Source organism: Carassius auratus, chromosome 3, assembly GCF_003368295.1.
Source record: "Carassius auratus strain Wakin chromosome 3, ASM336829v1, whole genome shotgun sequence".
Classification (NCBI taxonomy): Eukaryota; Metazoa; Chordata; class Actinopteri; order Cypriniformes; family Cyprinidae; genus Carassius; species Carassius auratus.
The window spans coordinates 24,508,571-24,533,515 of record NC_039245.1 but is presented as its reverse complement, the minus strand read 5'-3'; the positions used below and the strand labels follow the sequence as shown (position 1 = coordinate 24,533,515).

Below are 24,945 nucleotides of genomic sequence, written 5' to 3'. Positions count from 1 at the left end.
CGTGTGGCAGAACAGCCATCCAAAACACTTTCACTGCTACATCAATAGGTTCACTTACTCAGAGAAATTCAATCGATACGCTTTAAATGTTTCCCGAGCATTTGTGATTTGAGCTAAAATGTGAGCTTTTAGGAGCATTATTTTGGTTCAGCTTTCTACACTAGAGCATTATTTGTTTTCAGAGCTCCAGTTCATTTCACAGTGCCCAAGGAAAAATAAAGAGTACAGCCTTCAGCCAACTATAATTACAACCCTGGAAAACAATAGCAGGCCTCCATATTGGTTTAACATGGACTGCAGGCAATAAAGCAAGCATGAACGCTCCTGTGTGTGTTTTGGTGTGTGTGTGTTTTTGTAAAATAAGCAGTATAGAGCTGGATTAACACATTTCTTGAAGAAAATGCGAGTGATTGCAAAGGCATTGCTAGGTGGTTGCTAGAGTGTTCTGGTTGCTAGGTTTTATGTTTCAGCTGTTGCACCTCATGTGCACACTATATATTCAATGCAAACAGCACAGCCTGTTCATTATCAAAATAAAATAGTCAAAATAAAAAAAAAGTTACACTAGTAAATTTAAATAGTCTGTTTTACAATCCGTTCCATTCAATGTATGCACAGGACCACGGTGGTACATTTGAACATGCATGAAGTACAAAGCCTAGTTTAGCCTTGGTTCAAATACACTGCGAATATGGAAACATTTGGATATGTGGTGAATGAGAGAGGTCGGCTACGTGTACCCAAATATACTTTTAATTTTGCTTTAAATTAGCCTGTATTATTACTGCATGAAAAGAGGTGTATACGGACCAGTAAACTCCTGTACACACAACAGATTTTTGGAGCAATCCGGGAGAATAACTGACCATACACAGGAATTACCATGGGTCCATTTACTGCCAGATATGTACCAATTCATGTGTATGTTACTGAGGTATTCAGTGCATCATCCATTTGTTGACATGGCAAGTAGTCCCCAGATTCTTTTTCAGGGAACATTCACACATTTGTGCCACTGTGCCCTCCCGTTTGAAACAAAACCCACCCCTAAACCAGACAGCTATTGCGCCACCGAGCAGACTATCCTCAAAAGTCATTTCTCAAAAGAAGTTACATCGTGTCAATTTCTGAACCGTTTTAGGTAACATTAATCTTTGCAGTGCAAACCAAAGTTTATGACTTTGTTCAAACACATGCCTTAGAAAGCAGTATAAATAAAGATGGAAAAAGCATGAATAAAGGAGAGAAAAAAAGAAAAGAGTGGACGAGAGATGCAAAATGCAGAGTGCTCTAATGACACTCTACACTCTCTAACCTTTCATGTAACCTCTTGACTAATGGTGTGTGGCATAAAGGAGATTAGAGGCAATGAGTCACAATAAACTCCCACCCACATGATAGCACAATCATCACTATAAACCACAACAACTATTGTTTTAGGCTGGGACACATCAAGCCGACTTTAAAGAACTAGCAGCAACGAAAGCCGACGGTGTTGTCACCTCGTGTCGGCAACGTTGGACCAAAAAGCTGCGATGGAAGACACCGAACAGACTGCAGCCGACAGCAAACTAACACGTGCATTCTGTGCATGCCTGAGAGGAATGAGCTGTTCATATCAGCAGCTATTAATAGTATATATTCATCATTCAAAAGGAGAACCCAAAACAAAGATATACAAGATAAACTCAGTTATACCAGTCCCTCCAGAAAAACGCAGATTTGTTTTGTGATTGTTGCGGGCAAAAATCCTTGATTTTGTGGCACGTTTTCTTTAAAAAATGCGATGGAATATGCGGGATATTTTTGCAATTTTATGCGATGAAATTGCGTGAACTTGCAAAAACTGCGGTTTGATGAAAAAGAGAAAAAAAAAGGTGATTCCCCCAACACTAGACTACTACTACTACTACCTTAATGTAAAGAGTAATTTCCTATTACTTCCTATACGCATACGTGAGCATGCTAAATCACAGAATATTTAAGTTGCAATCTCTTACTGCAACGTAAATTATTTTACATACTACTAATATAATTACAACTGTAAGTTTTTGGTACTGTTCTGTAAAAAAAAAGTGCAATCTTACAACTGTAGAGGTGCATCAACTTCTGAATGAAACCACAACAGTGTTAGTAGCCTAGTGAGAAGGGGGTGTTGGGGGAATCACCTTTTTTTTCTCTATGTCATCAAACCTCAGTTTTCGTAAGTTCTCGCAATATAATTTGGCTCCACTGTCATGTAACAAATCGGGAAACTGCTTCGCGCGTTCTTTCGCGCTTATTTTTGTTGGCAAATAAGAATAATTTGCGCGCTTCAAGTTTCACCCTGGTTTCACCGCGGGGTTTGCAGATGATGTTCACGTCACGTAATTACGTCACTTCATAAGGTTCCCATGGCAATAGGGGGAAAATTATGAAATCATGCTAGCCCCGCATATATTTTGCTTTCTGAAATCGTCAATTTATGCGGCAAAAGAGCGTCATATAAAAAAAAAATGCGACCCCGCATAAATATGCGGCCTTTTGCTGATTATGCATTAAATCAGGCGATCGCATAATCACATTTTTCTGGAGGGACTGATATACGAATTGTAAACAAAGCAGCGCTTGCTTACCATTTTGAATATCTGTAATGTTAATAACTTTAATCATTTTAAGCGGCTCATGTTGTTATGAAAACATTCTTGTATTAGAATGATTGGGAAAGATCACAACATTTAAACAGCCTTCTGTCTGTCCCTGAAATGAGCGACACCTGCTCCACTCACCGGTCTCGAGTCCTACGGAGGAGATTGGAAGGATACAAAAGAGGAGCGACTACAGCGAAGGACGAGAGAGGACCAGTCCTGGGTTTTATTTTGTGTTTTAGTTTTGTTTGTGCACGGCTGTTGCGCTGTTTTATGTTTATTTGATTATTAAAGTTTTGATTTGAATGTTCGTCGGTTCCTGCCTCCTTCTTCCCATGATTATGGAGTTTGTATGCCGTTACAGTAAGTATTTCCCATCCATGTTAATTTGCTTTGTTTTGTTCATCTGTTTCCAGGAGCTCTTGTGGTTTGGCCTCAAAGTAATGAGTAGAACACCCTGAAGGAATGATTCTTAAATAACATGTTAATGGGCCTACCACAACACTGTGTGAGTGTTTGGAGAGGGGAGGCAGAGCGTGAGGGGTTTGAGACCCTCCGCTGAGTCCAGAGCAGCTTTAATAAGCTCTGCTAATTACCACTCCGTTCTCTGAGTTATCCAGCTATCCTCATCAAGAGCTGAACACAAGCAGTTCCCAGGTTGTGAAGGACCAAAAACAAACAACAGATTATAATGCTTTACAACGATAGCTGTCAATGAATAAAAAATAAGTCCAGAAGAACTGTGGCAACGTCTAGAAGACACTTGAAGAAACCTACCAGCAAGGCTACAGTGCTGTGAAAAGTTTTAGGCACTTTAATAAAAAAAAATGCTGTAAAGTGAGGATGCTTTCAAAAATAATTTCATAAACAGATTATTACATTTTTGTCCTAGGTGCACTTGTGCATAGTTTTTCAGGTACTGAAGGTTTGTAGGAAGGTTTCTTCAAGCACGTTGGAGATGTTGTCTCAGTTTTTCTAAATCTTTGTTTCAGATAAACTAGATTATGATGAGAAAACATCTCTGTGTGGAGCACTAGCTGTTGACAGACTCCTTCTGCACACAAAAAATCTCACTGGATTATTACAGTTAATGAAAAAATGTTTTTAAATCTAAACTGATATTTCCTACTGACACACCACAGCAAAAAAAAAAAAAAAAACTGCCTTAGAACCTTTTGTTGCCGTTGTTTTTTTTTTGTTTTTTTTGGTACTATATCAATCTTTGCTAAAAAAGGTGAGAGGGGGCAGAAAATATAAAGTAGCAAAAATTTATTTTTGTGGCAGATGAATAAAGCATAACTAAAATAGGTTTTAGAAGTCAATAATATTATACAGTAATATAATATAATACAATATAATATAATTCTCGGTCTCCTTAATTATCCAGGGCTGTCAGAAGTTTACTGTGCTGTGTGGTTGGGTGATAATGACAGCTGCAGCTTAGCACTGGTATATATACTGTATATGTAAGAAATTAATGTTTATTCTGCAAGAATGCATTCATCAGTTTGACAACACGTGTTGCCCGATCAGTTTTTGTATTTGGTTATGTTTTGAGTAGTTTAGTGCATGTTACACAAAAACTCCCCTTTATAATCATTGAAGCTGCAAAATGTATTTCTTAATTACATATTTTCTGCATTTGTTTATGTTGAGAGAATTTGTGAGCATGCATAATTCAGTCAGTAAATGTGTGCACTCAACCAAACAGTTTTTTAGCACTGACTAATCTAAATGCTTCTGATTAGACATTTCATTCATAAGCTCAACAGAAATATGGGCAATTGGTTATAATGCTCTACACTGCAAAAAACAATGTGCAAATGGCAATCTGATGCAATTAGTGTATGATCTAATTGTAATTCTGCAAATTCACACTTTTTTAATTCATGTTTTCATCTCATTTTGTTTGGACCACAACATTATTCAAAATATAAAGTCTAGTTTGGCACAACATGAGGGTGAGTAAATGATGACAGAATTTCTTTAAGCAGACCAAAACATGATTACTTACGTTTCAGTCTTGTTTGACTGCCGTCTGCAGGGGACGGTGTTACTGAGACAGGTGCCAGTAACAGGATCCACAGCTTCTACAATCACAAAAGGCCTTTCCTCCAGTGTGGCCACTGTCAAGTGACGGTTATCAGACACAGGCTCCAGGAAGGTCCCATAACGTGGCCAGACAGGGTATCTCATCTGAAGGATACCCGACTCGTAATTCCCCACCTGTGAAAGAGAGATGCTAACGTGCTTAAAGCTTAAAGCAGTTGAATTTAGTCCTGGGGTTTTACAATAAAATAACTTACACTCATAAAGCTAAGGCAGATATCCAAAACTTTGTCATAAAACATTTTTCCCCCTATATTTTCAGCATTCTAAGTATCCAAATGTGCAAAATAAGAGACTTGAGGGACTGTTATTTATCTTAATTTTTCTCTGTTTTCCGTTTACACTTGGGTTGTTATGTATTCAGTGTGCAGAATTTGAGGCTTTTGTCAATTTCCTCTCAAACGGGTTTAACACAGATCATTATTATTCCTGTTAAAGCAAAGACAAGACCCATGAGAAAAATGCCATATAATATATATAATGAGGACTTCTGTTTCAACCTAATCAAGGAAATGAAAGCAAGGCTGTATTTAAATGACGATGCAAATCTCTGTGTGATAATTATATTCATTAGATTTTATGGTGCTTAGCAATATAGACAAATTGTAATATATCGGCTAGCTCTTTTCATCAGGGAAAACACAAGACCACAGAGTGAAACTAATTTCTGTTTTTATTAAGCAAGAGACTGTCCAGACTTACTCGTCTAGTGTGAAATCGGTCCCTGACTGGAATCCCATGTGTGTGTTTTTTTCTTACTGTGTGCTTACTCATAAAATAACTCATAAAAGCAGTTAAATAATGTACAGCTCTTCATGAATCTTTGGAAAATTATAGTTCTTATATCCAAACATAGATTTGGTCAACAATACAATACTTAATAATGATAATAATAATAATACATTTATATTATCTAGCGCCTTAAAGTTGCTTTCTCAAGGCTCTGTACATGAAAGCTTACATAAAACATAAATCACAAAACAATATAATAAAAACTAATAAAATAAAGCATTTCTGAAAAAGAATGTTTTGAGAAAAGTTTTAAAAACAGTTAAAGAATTAGCATCCCTAATGTCAATTGGGAGTCAATTCCATAGTTTTGGAGCATATGTTAAAAAGGCCCTCTTTACCCCTGGATCGCAACCGTGTTTTGGGAACAACTAAGAGAACTGCCATATAAGATGTTAAAAGATCTGCCAGATACTGTGTAGCAAGACCATGCAGAGACTTGTATGTAAGCATTAGGATTTTAAAATCTATATGGTATTTAACAGGGAGCCAGTGTAACGTCTTCAAAACAGGAGTTATATGGTCACTAACCCTAACCCCAGTTAAAATCTTAGCTGCTGAATTCTGCAAGTATTGCAATTTGCTAAGTGAGGATTTGGACACTCCAACAAGGAAATCATTGCAATAAATCAATTTGTGAGAAAACAAAAGAATTAATAAATTTTTCAGCAACAAAAAAGGGCAACATGGACCGAATACGTGATATTTCTAAGATAAAAAAAAAAGGCTTGAATGAAAGGGTGTCGTCAAAGATAACACCAAGATTTTTTAGTTTACTCTGTAGCTCTAGGGCAACACCATCAACTTATAGATCTAAAGAACCAAAATTTTTTCAGTTTTAGAGCTATTCAGACACTGAACATTTTTAGACATCCACAACTTAATCTCAGAAATCTTACAGTTGGAAAGATGAGGGACATCCACAAATTGACCAGGTTGAGAATGTATATAAATCTGAGAATCATCAGCTAGAAATGGTAGCAAAGGTCAAGGGATCTTAATAGCTGACCAACATGATAAATATTAATGCTAAAAAGCTGGGGACCAAGAACTGAACCCTGTGGGACACCACTACAAACAGGATCCACATCAGTTGTACCAAAAGAGGAGGTGAAGCTATTCATTCCGAAGACGAAGGCAGCGCAAAGCCTACCCCCACATGGAAGGGGCCGACCTAGTGGTGGTATCTGCAAACACAGTGAAGGGTGAGTAGAGGGTTTTTGTATTCCTCATGTTGAGTGCCGACTGGCTAGATCTAATTGTTATGTGACGTGGCATTAAGTCTTCATGGTAGAACTTGCGCTGATGCTTCCATATCTGAAACCATCCATAAAAACGAATTGACTGCGACCCATAAAATATGACCTAAACCAATCTAGGACAGTCCTAGATACTCAAAAGTCAGTTTCCAGTCAATTAAGTAAAAGTATGTGGTCAACATTGTCGAAGGCTGAACTAAAATCGAGTAAGATGAGAACCGAGAGAGCGCCAGAATCAGAAACTAAGAATAAGTCATTAACAACTTTAACCAAGGCTGTTTCAGTACTGTGCAGTTTCCTAAACCCAGACTGAAGGGGCTCAGACTCAAAATTTACCGTTACATGGTTGTGTAATTAAGACAACACAACACCCACCATTTTAGCAATAAATGGAAGATGAGAAATTGGATGGAAGTTACTGAGATTGTTTGAATCTCTATTTTGCTTTTTTAATATGGGAGTGACAGCAGCAGTTTTAAAGGGTTAGTTCACCCGAGAATGAAAATTTGTCCATCTTCTACTCATCCTCGAAGCATCCTACAGTAGGTGTAAATGACTTTCTTCTTTTAGAATAATCCAATCACCGTTATATAAAAAATTGTCCTTGCTCGTCCAAGCCTTTCGATGGGGGTAAGCGGGTGTTTGTTGTCAACAGTCAAGACGTGAAATAAAGTGCGAGCATCTGTAAAAAAAAACATCCCTCACACGGCTCCAGGGGCCCTTCAGCATCAGCAGATGTGAGAAAAAAAGTGTTTATTATGTTTGAAATCTGGATATTTATCTTTCAAAAATGCATGGATTTACTACAGGGGGGCCTTTAGTCACCCCACGGAGCCATGTAAGGGATGTTTTATAACAGATGCATGCACTTTATTTCATATTTTCTGTTGACAATGGACTATGGCTCAATATATTGACCTTGCACTATTTTACTGTAGGAATTGCAGACGAGAAACCCTGCAATCCTACAGTAACCACCACATCAGAGTGTTACAATACCCCGACCATCATGTCAGGATTTATTAATACCACGACCGCCACGCCAGAGTCTGCTCACGTCATGCCTGCCAAGCCAAAGCCTTTTTTACATCATGGCAAACCTCTACATTGCGAGTAAATCACTCGCATATGCGACTAAATTTTACTCTGGGCGACTAAATGATGTCTATCGTTAGCCATTGGCTAATAAATTCTTAGATTTTACTCGCCAGTGTGTGTGTTCGAGGCTATTATAATATTAGCACAGATATATTTCCCTCGCTGAACACTGACTGAGCACTTCAGAGTTTCACTCTCTATCAAGCGATCTGTAAAGCACAGCGCACCTGTATTTGTCAAACTGTAAACTCTTTGAAGGCGCACGATTCATCATCGCTTTACTGATAGCGCTGTTTCTCACACATGCAAAGAGAGAGAGTGAGAGTCTTACCACACTGAATAGAAGCGCTACATGTTAACTATATTATTTGTTTTATTTTCCTGTCAAAAGAATGGTGTTCATTTATTCAATTTTTTCGAACAAGCAGTAGATATGCCGATTTCTCCGGTAGTGGGCGGAGCTAATGCACAAATCTAATGCGCTCATCTATAGAGCATCACAGTCCCGCCCACAGCCCGAGAGGGCTCTGGTGCCGGAAGTAAATTTCCCATTCATTTCTCCCATTGACTTTCGGAAAAATCCGTATCTAAAGAGTTTTAGAGCATGTGTGAAGATAACCAGCTACGGCTGAACTCATAAGCATATAACATATAATTTCGAGTGAAATAATTAAGAAAAAATCCCAAAAAAGTCAAAGGTAAAAGACTGTGTACATATTTTCATTTCGAGCGCAGGAACTACTCATCCCATAAACCACCGCGCCCCATTGAATTCTACTGAAGGCACAACCGCAAACGAGGCAACGAGCCTTTTGAGCGACTTCCAAATCTGATGACGGCCGCTCGCGCAAACTTTTTCCTCCAGTGAATTTTATTTTATATAGTGAATGTAGTGAATTTACAATCGTGTAAATAAAGTGTTTTATATAGGTATTGTGTTTTGATTTTTATATTTATCATCGTGTATTTTACATATTGTGTGCGTGTGTGAAAGTGGTTAACAATAACGTCAGCAACATGGTGCAGTGCTTTGTACCTGACTGCAATCACTGCTCTGTCGTCAACACATGTCGTTGCCATTACACAAATGTTCAGTAAATTCACAAAAAGGTATGCCTAGGCTAAATATTGTTTTGACAGTGGCATTATAAAATGCTTGATATGACTCATACCATATGAAGGCTACAGTAGCCTAGCTTACGAACCTCCCTGAAAAACTCTCATGGCAGCCAAGGAGATCATGATTGCACTGATAAGTCTACCTTGCAAAAACGCAACACAGGTTTTTATTTTATTTTATTTTTTTATTAATGATCTTCAGTCTTCACGGACCTTTGCGGGGTTTAACCAGACGGTTACACGAGCTCCACCTACTGTCTATGGCTCCACCAATCAGATGCAACACAGTGGGATTGTGGGATTGTTCAGGATTGTGGGTAATGAAGTACTTAGCCAAGAGATCGCGAATAAAAGGCATTTATATCAAAACAAGGTTAGTGCCCGTGATCCTTAAGTTTATATGAGCATATACTATCGCTTAGTACAGCCGTAGCTGGTTTTAAGTCTACCATGTATGGTTAAGTTTTTATGGCTTATACCCCAAATGTCAATGCAGAAATTGCATTGAATTTTTACTTCCGGCACCAGCTGTGGGCGGGATTGTGATGCTCTATTACCGTCCCTGTTTTGATTTCAGCAAATCAGTTTGACCGAACGCAGACAACGTGATTAATATTCATGAACCCAGCAGCTCATCAATCCATAATTCATTGTATTTTGTTAGGATAGTAGTAGAACTAGTAGTAGTAATATGGTTTAATATGGTTTAGTCTTAGTGTTTATACTTGACTAACTGGGGCCCAGGTCAGGAAGCAGACAGACTGGCTAAACCGACCGTCTGCTAGCTGCCTCACGTCACATAGGTCAGCTAATTATCAGCACATAGAGACTCTTTAACCTAGATATCACACTATAGAGACTGTGTCTGTTCCCTGAACTAGAAAATAAATAAAAAACGTCCATACCAAGTTAAGATGAACAATTTAATTGAGGTTCAACAAATAAAAAGCAGATGCAATATGGATAAACAAATGATAAAGCTTGGCTTATTGAATATCAGATCCCTTTCTACGAAAACACTTTTTGTAAATAATATGATCACTGATCATGATCTAGATGTGCTCTGTTTTACAGAAACCTGGCTAAAACCTGATGATTACATTATTTTAAATGAGTCCACCCCCCAAGATTACTGTTATAAACATGAGCTGCGTCTAAAAGGCAAAGGAAGAGGTGTTGCTTCAATTTATAACAACGTTTTCAGGATTTCTCAGAGGGCAGGCTTCAAGTATAACTCATCTGAAGCATTTATAGACATTCTGAACTCTATTGGGGTTAGATATCACGTTTCAGGACCTACTAATTATCGAAATCATACTCTAGATTTAATACTGTCACATGGAATTGATGTTGATATTGTTAAAATTATGCAGCCAAGTGATTATATCTCAGATCATTGTTTAGTTTTGTGCAAACTTCATATAGACAAAATTGTAAATTCTACTTCTTGTTACAAGTATGGTAACGAAAAATAAAGCCTCAACAAGTGTTGACATTTCCCAACACCACAGCAGTAATGACTTTATGTACTACTTCTCGATTTACTTCTAAAATCGATACTATTAGAGATAAAATTGCAACCATTCAGCCGTCAGCTACAGTATCACATCAGACAGTGCACTATAGACCCCCTGAGGAACAGTTCCACTCATTCTCTACTATAGGAGATGAAGAATTGTATAATCTTGTTAAATCATCTAAACCAACGACATGTATGTTAGACCCTAAACCATCTAAGCTCCTAAAAGAGGTGCTTCCAGAAGTGCTAGATCCTCTTCTGACTATTATTAATTCCTCATTGTCATAAGGATATGTACCCAAAACCTTCAAACTTGCTGTTATTAAGCCTCTCATCAAAAAACCACAACTTGACCCCAAAGAACTAGATAATTATAGACCAATCTCGAATCTCCCTTTTCTGTCCAAGATAATAGAAAAGGTGGCATCCTCACAAGTATATTCCTTCTTAGAGAAAAATGATATATGTGAGGATTTCCAGTCAGGATTTAGACCGTATCATAGTACTGAGACTGCTCTCCTTAGAGTTACAAATGATCTGCTTTTATCATCTGATCGTGGTTGTATCTCTCTATTAGTCTTTTGGATCTTAATGCAGCGTTTGACACAATTGACCACAACATTCTTTTGCACAGACTTGAACACTTTGTTGGCATTAATGGAAGTGCATTGCCATGGTTTAAATCGTACTTATATGACCGCCATCAGTTCGTAGCAGTGAATGAAAATACATGTCAGGGGTGGTGTTGGCGCAGTGGATAAGGCGCATGCCTTTGGTGTGGGAGACCCGGGTTCAAATCCACTGTGAGACACCAATGTGTCCCTGAGCAAGACACTTAACTAGTTGCTCCAGAGGTGCGTGACCTCTGATATATATAGCAATTGTAAGTCGCTTTGGATAAAAGTGTCAACTAAATGAATAAATGTAAATGTATCATATCGATCACAAGTGCAGTATGGAGTACCTCAAGGCTCAGTACTAGGGCTGCTACTGTTCACGCTTTATATTTAACCCTTGGGAGATATCATCAGGAAACATGGTGTTAGCTTTCACTGCTATGCTGATGATACTCAGCTCTATATTTCTTTTTGGCCTGGTGAAACACACCAATTTGAAAAACTAATAGAATGCATAGTCGATATAAAAAACTGGATGACGAGTAATTTCTTACTGCTAAATTCTGAAAAAACAGAGGTGTTAATTATAGGACCTAAAAACTCTGCTTGTAATAACCTAGAACACTGTCTAAGACTTGATGGCTGCTCTGTCAATTCTTCGTCATCAGTTAAGAACCTAGGTGTGCTATTTGATTGCAATCTTTCCTTAGAAAGCCACGTTTCTAGCATTTGTAAAACTGCATTTTTCCATCTCAAAAATATATCTAAATTACGGCCTATGCTCTCAATGTCAAATGCAGAAATGCTAATCCATGCATTTATGACTTCAAGGTTAGACTATTGTAATGCTTTATTGGGTGGTTGTTCTGCACGCTTAGTAAACAGTAGTAAACTACTACAGCTAGTCCAAAATGCAGCAGCAAGAGTTCTTACTAGAAACAGGAAGTATGACCATATTAGTCCGCTCCTGTCAACACTGCACTGGCTCCCTATCAAACATCGTATAGATTTTAAAATATTGCTTATTACTTATAAAGCCCTGAATGGTTTAGCACCTCAGTATTTGAATGAGCTCCTTTTACATTATAATCCTCTACGTCCGCTACGTTCTCAAAACTCAGGCAATTTGATAATACCTAGAATATCAAAATCAACTTCGGGCGGCAGATCCTTTTCCTATTTGGCGCCTAAACTCTGAAATAACCTACCTAACATTGTTCGGGAGGCAGACACACTCTTGCAGTTTAAATCTAGATTAAAGGCCCATCTCTTTGTCTCTGTGTTCCTTGGTCTCTTCTTGGTTTCGGGTTGAGCATCTGGTAGCTGCTCCGTGGAGGAAGGGGTAATGTCACGCTGTCTGGTCTCTGTTTCCCTGGGTGTCCACTAGTGGTCTCACTTCCCCATAGGCACCTCACCGCAGGCACTACTATTCTCACAAGCCTTGTCCCTTCATCACAGTAATTGCACTCCTGTTAATTGCACTCAGGTGTCTTCACTTGATAGTCATTACCCTCCCTATATTAACCAGTCTTTTCCTGTTGTCTTGATGGAGTCCTTACCTTCCATTTCATGTCTTACCCAGTCTTCTCGTCTCCCGAGTTCCTCGCTTTCCGAGTTCCTGTTCCTGTTCCCTTCCTGCTCCTTCTTTGTTTGTTTGTTTGGACTGTTTTCTGGTTTTGACCCTGGCTTGTTTTGGATTACCCTAATAAAAACATACCTACACTTGGATCTCTCTCTCCCTGTGTCTCACTGGGTCGTGATCATCACAGCCAGAGCCTTGATCCAACATTCATAAACTCTCTGCCTTTCATGTTACTGCCACTGAAACTGTTCAAAGTTACTGTGCTGTTCTATCAAGGCCAGGTGATCTGCCCATGCCTCTGCTCCTCCATGGCTTCCTGACATGTGGTGATCTTTGGCTCTGCCCTGGCTTCCAGGCCTGCCATTGCTCCACGGTTCATGGGCTCCATCATTGCTCCAGAGTCCAGGTCCTCCACTGCTCCATAGACCAGGCTTGTTACTGCTCCATAGTCCAGGTCCACCACGATTCTACGATGAAGGTCCAATTCTGCTCCACGAACCTCTGCTCCACAGTCTCACATGGTTTAGTTTAGTTTTTTCTCGTTAAATTGAATAAAGCCTCACTTGGGTTCATCTATAACTCGCCTCAAGTGGGATTCATTACATAAACTTATTTACTATGAAGATCGAGCAATCAATTTATCTTTGCTTTATAATATGTAATTTGCATATTCTTTACTCTGTATCACAGTTCAGCAACTGAAGCGAGGCCAACCTTTGGTGTCTGCTCCTTAATGTTCTCCTCTCGCACCTAAGGGCACCTTAGCAGCTTCTGACAAAAATGTGTCATTGGAAGATGACAATAGTGAAGTCATAAGAAAAGAGTTATCACTGGCTTTCAGCCCCCTGTGTTTGAAAAGTACAATCTTCTGCCTAATAAATTACCTGCACAGTACATTACATCAGCAAAGCAAAGAGGCCTGGAATGGAAAAGCACTCTTTCAGCCCGGCACTGAAAAAGATGTTCAAAACAGCCATAGATAAGAGTTGTATATTTCCCACCTGAGGCAAGGGACAATGGTGAGAGACAGATTGTCAATGAGAGCAGAGAGAGTCATGTGCACAACACAGCGAGACGATCTATTTCATCAAAAGAAGTTCATCATGCCTGCTGTCATCATGCACCAAGACTACTTGTGAATACATGAGCAGGATAAAAGAGGCCTCATTCTTTGAAGAAAGTAAAAAATCACACTTTTTGTTTATCAGGCTCAAAGAAAGTAGATAACAAAGTCAGAGTGACTGCGACACAAAGGGAGAAATATCTGTTTAAGGAAGAGTTCACAGACAAATGAAAACTCTGTCATCATTTTCTCACCTTCATGTCATTCTGACCCCATTTGACTTTATTTTCTTCCAAATGCAACAAAAAGGAAAAAGACTCATGTTCTTGAACTTGCAACAGGAAACCAGAAAATGAAAATGGAAATGCTTCATTAAATGATCATTAAAGTTGTCCACACAAGTTCTAATATCTTCTAAAGCCACATGATAGCTTTGTGTGAAAAAGAACATCATTTACTGAAAACGTGAACAAATCATTCTTTTAAGATAGTTTTTTCAAAGTATCAGTTGATCATATCATATCATATAGTCTACTTTAATGACACCTCATGCTAAATTATGATCCTTTTTTGAAGGATCGTTCCACAATAGAAATGAGTGAATGGCCCAGTCTACAATATTTTTCCTTTTGTGTTTCACAAACAAAAGTAGGTCACACTTTAGTTTGGAGACCAATTCTCCAACTTTTGCCCTCAAAAAGGTCCTAATTTTAGTCTTAAAGTCCTAAAATAACAGATCACTCTAAATTGTAATGTAGACACATTCATTTTCTGTGAAAAACACTATATAAATAAATTTGAATTTAATTAATTTGCTGCTTATTATTATAGTTAGGTATTTGTTAAGTTTATGTATGGGGTAGGATTAAAGGATCTAAAATGTGGCCTTGCAGAATAAGGCAATGGATAAAAAACTAAATTCACATTTTTTACTTCTACAGTATGTTATCAATATTCAAATAATATTCAAATTTAAAATGCATAATTTCAGTTAGGGTGATGAAAAGCTTTTGGCTTCTCTCATGAGTCCACAAGAAGGTGCATTGAGCAAAATATTACTAATGCATGTTTATTCAAAGCATTAGAATAGGCTACATGACTACACTACACTACAACTACAACTACTCACTTGTAATTAAGTAATTTTTTCGGGTACTTTTACTTTTTTCAGTATATTTTTAAAGCTGTATGTTTAATTAAGCAGAATAATCTACTTCGTTACTTTAAATCATTACTGAGTCATAACTGAGTACACCCACAATTTGAATTGATATTCAAATTTCTGAAGCACTTTAGTAGCCAATAAAAATATCCGATCATAAACGGACCAATCAAATCGCTGATATCTGAACCGCTGCAGCGGGTGAAGAGTTGATCAGACAGAGGTGGAGCTCAGCGTCATTTATGTCTCAGAGCTTGGAGAAATAAACTACATGGTAGTGTTATCATACATATCTATATTTTGATACCGATACTGAAATATCTGACACGGTTCTATTACTCATTTTCCACAGAAGAAAGTCTTTCAACAATCAAAAATGGAACTTTAATTTATTTATAATGTAAATTTATGATAGAAATGTTTTGCAATGGGATATTTGTCTGATTTGCACATATAATTATCCTGTCTACTGTCTGCACACTACATTTCACAGTCATTACAGGTCAAAGCCATCTGATGTTCCATTTATCTAACATATTGTATATGGCTCTTAAATCTTTGCTTGTAAAAATTCAGTGTGGTCATATTTTTTGAATACCTCAAAGTGAATTGAGGTCATTTGTTTTATAAATTTATTACTGACTGTGTACTTGTATTTTTTTATTATTATTATTATTATTATTTTGTAAATTCAATTCAGTTAGTAATAAAATTTGAAATCAAGCTTCCTTTAACGACACAAATACACAGAATGAGCAAATGTTTAAGATTGAGATTTTTGTAATGGTAATTGGGGGCATACCCACTGGGCAAAGTTACGTCCAGTGGACGTCTTTTTTATGTCTTTGCTGACATTGAAAAAACGTCCACTGAGGAGCCAGAATGACATTTTTGACGTCTTTTTTTTATGTGCTCCGTACGTCCGATTTAGACGAACCAGTTCAAAAGTGGTCAGTTGACATATTTTCATCATGATTTAAGGTTCATTTAGGCATAACTTATACTGTTTTATGGACCAAATCAACACTCTCAGGATGCATTAGATTTAGAGTCATGTTATTTCAATGTAATTTCCAGACACTGTGTTTGTCCTAAAATCAAGAAAATAAAATAATCTTTATGAAATAATGAAATAACTGACAATTGAGCCTGTGGTAAAATCAATTGCAAATCAAAGACATTAAATCTCTGAAGATGTGGATTTTTATTTTAAATTCGGCGAATATTCTAAATTCAATTAGTTTTTTTTAACTATTGCCAATTAGACAGTCCTAATAGGCATTATTATATATGTGCTTCATAAGTAATAATGAAAGGCTAATATGCTAGTAATAGGCATGCTAATAATCAACTAGTTAACAGTGAGAATTGGTCCTTAAAATAAAGTGTTACTATTAAGTAATAAGGATTTGGATTGACATGAAGGTGTGTAAATAATGACAGTTTTTATTTTTGGGTGTACTGTCACTTCAAAGAGCTAGAGAGCAGTGAGATTAAATGGAAAGCAACATCTAATATTCCTCATCAAATTCTTGTAATGTCTCAGATCTATTCTAAGATAATATTTCATCTCTATTGAGAAGCCTCTGTATGGAAGCTCATGACTGCTGCTGAATAAAAATAACTGACTTTTTCTTGCAATTGCATGATATAAACTCACAAATTCTGACTTTTTTCTTGCAATTGTGATTTTATATCACACAATTGTGAGACCTTATGCTCAATATAAGGTTGATGTATGAAGTTCACTAAGTCTCCTGAGCTATGAAAGAGCAGGCTTTCCAATTTTCCACTGGTAGGATGTTATTTAATGGTGTATGTACACCAATTAAACCAAAATACATATTATTGATGTTGTGAAAAACATGCTCTAGCTAGCTCTGTATCAACTTCTTATCAGTGTAAAAAGTAATAGAATCCCAATGTGAGGAGATTCCATCTTGTTTTAAATACTAGAAAACATCAGATTACAGCAGTCTGTGTGTGTTCAACAGAGAGTGGTGACTGTGCTGGGTCAGACACCAAATTGGAATGGCCTCATTTGAGCTTTGTTCTATTTTTTTATGGCTTTCTCTCTCAGTGGTGATCCAGACCAGCATTGCATCACTCTCAGTTCCTGATATAACTTCACTCCACCTGGAGGTAAAAAAAAAAAAAAGTGTGGCCTCTGCCAGGATGCTTTGGGCAAGATTCCACACCCAATAATGAACTGAGTCCAAAATGAAGAAAATACCAATAGCGAGTAATAGCTTAAAGACTGCTGGACACAGTTTTTTGAGGCCCTGAACCAAAACGGTCTTTATTTGCACCATTCCCACTGGCCGTGTAAACAGTGTTGGGGTTGCATGAAAGTAGTCGCGGAAATGTTTTTTGTGCACATTTCCATGAATGAATTAAGGCGGCCTGTTTCAATTTGTATCATCTGCTATCTCTGATGTGTGAAGATGGACCGTGTGAATGTGCTATCATTCATGGTGACCACTATAAAAATGCAGTGCTTCTGAGAATGGTTTGCTCATGAAACTAGACAGTACACAGATGATGTCATTTAGCTCTGGGAAAAACATAAATGTTTAATAGGATGTTTCCAATTTCCATTCTCTAAACATAAAAAGTGAAAGTTGATGCTTTTCAAACTAATAACGATAAGGTGTACGTGCTATTTATCTATGGCATTTTGACTCACAACTAGCCTGAAGGCAATGAAACCTGTGGAGGTGCATTAAAATTTATGATGCTATTGGAGTTGCAACATTTTGAATAGAATATGTCAGAAGAAAATGAAATGTTACAAAGTTTTACAGGCAAAAAAACATTTGTACCTTATCCCACAGTCTACCGCGGTCCAGGGTGATTATGATCATGGAAGGGTTGACCAGATATCCATCACTGTTGAAGGAAAAGTCAGTGTTCTCCCAGGATACATTCAGCATGTGCCTGTGAAAACAATAAAAGAATGAAAACAAGACATTTCAGGTTTTACTTTTTATACATATTGTTGGTGGTCATTAAGCAACACACTAGTAACCACCTGAAGCACCCTAGCAACTGAGAACCGCCCAAAATAACACATTGCAACATACTAAAAACATACTTAAAAACCAACCTGAACACCCTAGCAACCACTGATGTTCTAGGTTGTTTGTAGTTTTCTGTTAACAATAACATAGAATATATTAAAATATATAAATGTTATTGCACAAAGTTCCATCTTACTGTTTTATGTGTTTTATAATAATTTTACAACTTTAATATAAATCCATTAAACGACAACACCATTTGATCTAAAGGTATCAAACCAACTGTAAAATACACAGAATAGTATTCAGTATAATGCACAAGGCTTAGTTTGTCAGATTATGCCTTTATTGTTGTTATATAAAGTACTGAATCATATTTTCAAATGTTTTATAAACTGTACCCACTTAAATTAATTAAACTCTGACACCGTTAGAGATAAAAGTTTTAAACCAACTGTGATATAATAACTATGTTATTCTTTATAATGCACAAGGCTTGGTTTTTTAGATTATGCTTTTATTGTTTTTATATTGTTTTATTTTATTAAAGGATCCTTCAAGCAGTTTAATTTATCCCCGTTTACTCGTACTGCACAAAAAGGGGTTGAATAACGTTGAATGTTACAGGGACTGATTATTGCAAATGCAGATCCCACTGTGTTCTGGTTATACAATTTTTATTTATTTATTTATTGCTAAGGTTTGCGTATGGTGGTGTTCTTAATGACAGCTTTCCTTACAATATATACTATTCCTAAAATAAGAAGTATCGCAATGTATCGCAACTTATCGTATCGCAACCCCTGTATCATGATACGTATCGTATCGTCAGATTATTGACAATACCCTCTGATGTCACATGGACTACTTTGATGTTTTCTTACCTTTCTGGTCATGGACAGTATACCGTACACACAGCTTCAATGGAGGTACTGAGAGCTCTCGGACTAAATCTAAAATATCTTAAACTGTGTTCGGAAGATGAACGGAGGTCTTATGGGTTGGGAACGACATGAGGGTGAGTTATTAATGACATACTTTTGAATATTGGGTGAAATAACCCTTTAAGATCAAGTGGAATACATCGTCAGAACAAACTCAATTAGTGCTTTGAAAGTCAGATACACTTTTGATACTGAACATTGCATCATGTCTAATTTTATTGAAAAGGTATAATCTTATGCTCAAAGCATTAAAAAAAATCTGATAACTGCAGCCACATGATTCATCATGCAGCATAATTTGATCTCGCTGTGGGTGGGATATTGGACAGCCTTGTCTCATCTATACACCTCTCTCACACATACAGCGTCCCAGCGGAGGTGATGAAAGCCCCCTGAGTATTATGGGCACACTTGAGTGTCATCTCTGTGAAAAACCAGCATAAACTGATAATCTGCTGTAATCTCATTAACAGGTAAAATGATTTAATCGCATACTTAATTAAAAACATCCCATCAATAATGAGGGTGATTCTTCTGGATCGAGATCATTTCAGTGGCATTTTATCTTAAAACTGAATGAGAAATGAGAAAATGAATCCCTTCAAAAGCAAGATTATATTGTCAAAAAGTCATGCTACTAAGGGAATGTGAATGTGTTCAGTTCTGTTCCAAAACTTAGTGAGCTGCCTCACTGCCTATTAAGGCAACAGCTTTCTTAGACTATATGCTAACCGTCATGTAGAGACTGAACCATTATCTTGCACACATTTATATTGTTTCAATTAAATGTTTTAACTGGAAAATGAAACAAAAATATTTAGAACAAATTGGATGTATATTAACTTTTAATGAAAAGTGTTGTGTAAAGATTATACTAAAATTATTTGTATGTGTTGACAGTATACATGTTGGGAATAAAATGAGGAAGCATAATCTCTTTTGATAATGGTATAAAAACCACTTGTGGTATTTTAGAGCAATGCACACACACACACACACACATTTACAGATTTTCCACATGATTTACAACCCAGTGACCTTGGGCTGCACCAAACCCAGAGCACCTCTCTCTACCTCGGCCGCTCAAACTCTGCTCCCCTATGGATGATTAAAACATTTTCTGACGAAATAGGATTTGTTGTGTTCCCTGGCACAGATGGCACCAGATTGCTCTTTTGGGCAGCCCTGGCAAGAAGGAGCACATCACATGTTATATCTTTGCTCTGATCCTTGTATCTAAATCTGGATGGCACAGACTGGGCAATGTGCAGCAAATGAGCACCCTGGTTTTTGGCCCTGCTTCAGAAAACTGCTGGCAGAAGTTCAAACTTTCCTGTCACTTTATATCCATCCACCTTCATTTTGCTTAGGTGACCCTGTTGGGTGAGGTAAATTCAAAGGTTCTTGGGAGTTTTTGTAACCTTATCATAAATTTCATACCACAGCACATTTGTATATCGGATTTCCTAAAATATCCTCCATCTGTTGTCCAAAACCAGCATCAAATACATTTCCCAAATATATATTAAGTGGTATTAGGATTAGCGCATCCCAAATCAAAGTCTGTTGAAATGTCATTTCATTTTATTTCTGATGAAGTATTATTACTTAATTGCTATTACCTATTTCTGATAGACTTTAAGTTTATTGCTTACAACCCCTTGCATTACAGTAAAGGACTTTGTTATGCCAAAAATACCAACGAATGTGAGGACAAAGCCCCTACAGTTGTTTTTAATAGGGATACACAATATATCTTTACCAAACTGATTATCTGGCCAAATCTAAAAATTTTAATGTATAGGTATCCGTTATTTCTGATTACCACAGCCATCTTCCAAAGCTCACTAATATATATATTAATTATTTTAATAGATGTTAGCCATCTTTCAACCACTAGTGGCACAAAAAAAGAAACCCCTCAGAACCCACCTGTAGAGAGTGTCATTGGTGGATGGCCGCACCAGACTCTGACAGTCCATGTGTCCATCAGGAATAAACCCTCTCTGTTTGCGGAAGTTCTCCACTCCTTTCACCACGATGGCTACACCATCCCTGACCCTGTTTCTCAAGCTCATCTTCCAGCGATCTGTGATAATGCTGATCAATCCCACGGGGAAGCTGTCTGGAGGAGGCATATTGGGGTTTCCGACTGCAAGGCTGGGGATAAGCCAGATATACCCCGGACCCACCAAACCCACTTCCCTGGCCATGGTGAAGAGGTACTGGGCCTCGTCGTGTGAGCAGTACACCAGCAGCACCTGCGCGTCGATCTGCTGAAGTAACCGGCGGGCACGGAAGTCGTTCATGCCGTCGGCTGACATGTCAAATGTCAAGATGTCCTGCAACTCCCAGAGGAAGTAAGACGTATCGATAACGGAGCGGATTTTGTCCACATAGGTGTCATAGCCCGGGTACAGGCTGGTCACAACCACAAAACTGTCCCAGTTGTACTCCTCCATCATCTTGAACATCCCATTGATCTGCTGCTCGATGGAAGAGCCCAGCTGAAGGAAGGTAGAACCGTCACCCTGCCAGAGAGACAGCAAAGTGAGAACTTGACATCATTTCTTTATATTGCTTCTAGCTGTTAAAACCAAAAACATCAATTGTGTGTAATTTAATCATTATTGTATTACAGAATATTACTGTTTGTGTGTATGCTCCCCAGATTTTATTTTGTAGATGTAGGCCAACTGCTACCAAGAGAGGATTTCAAATTGAAAAAGCTTCCTGAGAGAGACTTTCAGCGTTACAGTGATGTCCTTCAGACAAAAACACTGGGAAAGTAGGGTAAGCCTGTTTATTAGGCTGGGAACGGGAGAAGTTCCCGTCTATTCCACCTGTTCGCTGACCTCTTTAACTGCTCTAAAAATCACAGTGCTTGAATGCTTGTGTCATTGAACGTGTATTGCATTTAAAAAAGTACAAGGTGTGAGACCAAGCACTGTTAGAGCAATATAATGGGTTAGATATTTATAAGCTTTTTGAATACTGTTTTAAAGACTTTTAAATCGCCTCAATTAAGCTCCTTATCAATAGCGGCTCATTTCAATCGAAGAAACCTGCAGCATGCCAAACAACCAAGGCTGTCAGATTGTTTAAGGTTCGATGTATCACTTTTGCATTAAGTTGTCTGATTTGTGTAGGTATAATACCATGACAAGGGGTTTTCATGTATCAAGAACCACAAAAACAAACGTTGTTTGCTAAATTAAAAATCTACCTTTTACACTGAAATAAATTGGTGCAGGGAAAAAAATCACAAAAAAATTGGTAGTAAAACTAACAATTAACTGAAGACTGAATGAAATATTATTTTCCTGTAAAACGTATTCAAATAATCTTTGATGTTTTAACTCAATGTTTTTTACAGTGATATTCCTATTGTAATTTGAAAACGTACTTTATAATACATTGACAGCATAAAGAATATAATGTTAGATGCATAAAAGAGAAAAAATTATGAGAAACATTTCATGCGAATTTCTTCGTATAACACTTTAAAACATGTAGATATAACAATGGAGGAATGGATGGATGGATAAAGGTGATCCACACAAGAAGCAAGCCTTAAACACTCATGCTTTGGCGCTGGATGCTGTAATATATGTCCTCAGATCATTTTATGTTAAAAAACATGAATGCTAAGTTATTATTTACCCAACACTCCCAATCGCTCTTATGTAAAGGACCTCTGAATGGAGAACAGACTGCAATGGAACCATGTATTGCGTAGTGATGATTATGCATTGCCAGTGGAGATTATGTCAAGCTTATGTCATCTTAAAAGTAATCTTTCTGTCTCTCTGCTCTCACCCATATGCAGTGTAATTGGCTAAGAGCGTGAGCATGCTTTTTTTTTTTAAATACTGCTTGTAACTCAAAAACTTGGTGACCACTGACTCTGCTTCGTTTTGCTGACATCACAAGCCGTATCTAAATGCAAAGCTTTGGAAAGGATTACCACCCTCAAAGATTACAGACACTGCAGAGAAACACTGATGAATTCACCGAAAGATCCTGCACCATGGTAATGTGTTAATATATTTTTTCTGAATGCTGTTACGCAGCAAACCTTAAATGTTATGTTATCCACATTATCTGTGAACATGACAATGTCGGTCTGAATGAGGATGAATACTACTTCTACATGCAATGGAAGTAGCTTGTCATTTTGCAGCATGTGGATTGTTAAGACGAGGTGTACTTTTCTAAGACTTCAGATCTACAATTTCCATTTGTTGGAGTTTAAAAGGGGCAAAAAATAGACTTACACACTGAAGAAGGTTCCTAAGTTACATCTACAGACCAGAATACTAAAGAGATGTTGAACACCTACCCAAATACACATGATAATGAGCTCCAGCTATGTTAGCAAGCACATAGTAATACCCTGGCAAGCACCCACAACATCCTAGAGCCATGAAGACATCTTTAGCATGCAACAGCACTCATATTACTTCAGAAATGCATTGCTTTGATCATTCTTGTGATGTTACTTTGGAAAATTTCCAAAACAGAAAATCCTTATGCAATCTGTAATTTTTTTTTATTTATTTTTTTTATTTTTTTACAGTGTCTTCATTTATTCAATGCAATTTTTTTATTTTATTTTAAGCATTTTAGTCTTATTCTAGACCCAGACATATAATGTAAAACTATGGAAATCCATAAAAAAAGAAAATAAATTATTTCTGTCCATCCCATGTAATTCACACCTATACATATTTTGTCAAATTTAATTATCAAATAATATTGTTATTTAATCACTATTTATAAGATTATCAAGTATTATTTAACTGAGCATATTTATGATACATGAAATATATTATCCTTAGCCAGATAAATAAAAAAAGCCACTAGCGGACAAATTAAACTAGTTGGAATGTGAAAAGTTTGTGGTTTTTAGTGAATGCGTTTTAGGGACGTTTAATTTCTCAAAATACACAAGGCAAAAAGTGATTGTGCAATTGATGATTTTAAACCGGAATCACATACATGCTTACTTTTCATCCTTTTTTCTCTTGATATTGCTCATTACGTAGGTGTCCAGTAAAAAGATCAATATAATGGCTTAGCTGCTTACATACGCTTAATCTCCACAAGAAACTTCTCTCTGTGTGTCTCTCCATATGTGTGATAGATAGAGAGTCCAATGTGTTCAACTCACAAAGACCTGTGGCTCTGTGCTCGGCCAGATAAAGCAAATCTCTTGCTCGGTGTCTCCGAGGAGCTTCTAGGCAAAGCAAATATCAATGAAATCCAATAAGAAGAAATCATAAGGGTATATTGGCGAAGGATGTGTTCATTTGCTGTTCTATTTCCTTATGCCTGAAAAACAGTTAACGGTGTCTGCCGGATCTCCTCGTGTCTGTGCCGCTCGCGCAGCCGAAAGCAGCATGAACGCCACATTGATCCACGATTGACTGCTGAGAGGAAACACACAATGATTTCATTCTCATCGTACGGTTGAGGCATGAACGCTCGCTTCCTACAAGATTAGATTCTGTACGTGGGCCGCAAGAACAACACAGACCAAATAAATGAATTTTTGTTGACTAAATTGGATTCTTGTTATTGTGTAGGATCAAGGGCATGGCCATGAATGTCTTTAGGTTTTTTGATTTCGTTTTTTTAAGTAACAGATGACCGAAATAGCCATATGATCATGTTTGGATAAAATACAGAAGAGTTTTACATGCAGCAATTCGTCCCCTTGGAATTATAAGGTTCTATCTGGCATTTTTGTCAAAATTGAGTTATTCACATATTCTTATTCTGTGACAATTTATTTACATTATGTGATGTTTTATTTTAAGTTGTGTACATTTTGGGATTTTTTATTGAAAAAACAATAAGGTTCTATCTACAGAAGTCTATGGAACACAAAAACTTTAAAGCTCAATATCTCAAAACTACTCGGAACGCAGATAGAACCTTATAATTCCAAGGGGACGAATTGTCATGTACACTCTTAAAAACAAAGAAACCTTCCATAGCACAAAGGCTTCTTTATAGTGGAGAAGTTTCTTTA

At 37.3% G+C, this 24,945-nt stretch overlaps 1 protein-coding gene across 1 annotated transcript in view; it reads right to left on the bottom strand.

Annotated features, from left to right (window-relative positions):
* LOC113052002 (glutamate receptor ionotropic, NMDA 2C-like) overlaps positions 1-24,945 on the bottom strand; it is a 65,925-nt gene that overhangs the window by 14,973 nt on the left and 26,007 nt on the right. Inside the window, exons 3-5 of the mRNA XM_026216240.1 lie at positions 20,841-21,439; positions 17,767-17,881; positions 4,642-4,853 (exon numbers count right to left, since the gene is read on the bottom strand). Coding sequence (XP_026072025.1) covers positions 4,642-4,853; positions 17,767-17,881; positions 20,841-21,439 — 926 coding nt within the window. The remainder of the gene's footprint in view (positions 1-4,641; positions 4,854-17,766; positions 17,882-20,840; positions 21,440-24,945) is intronic.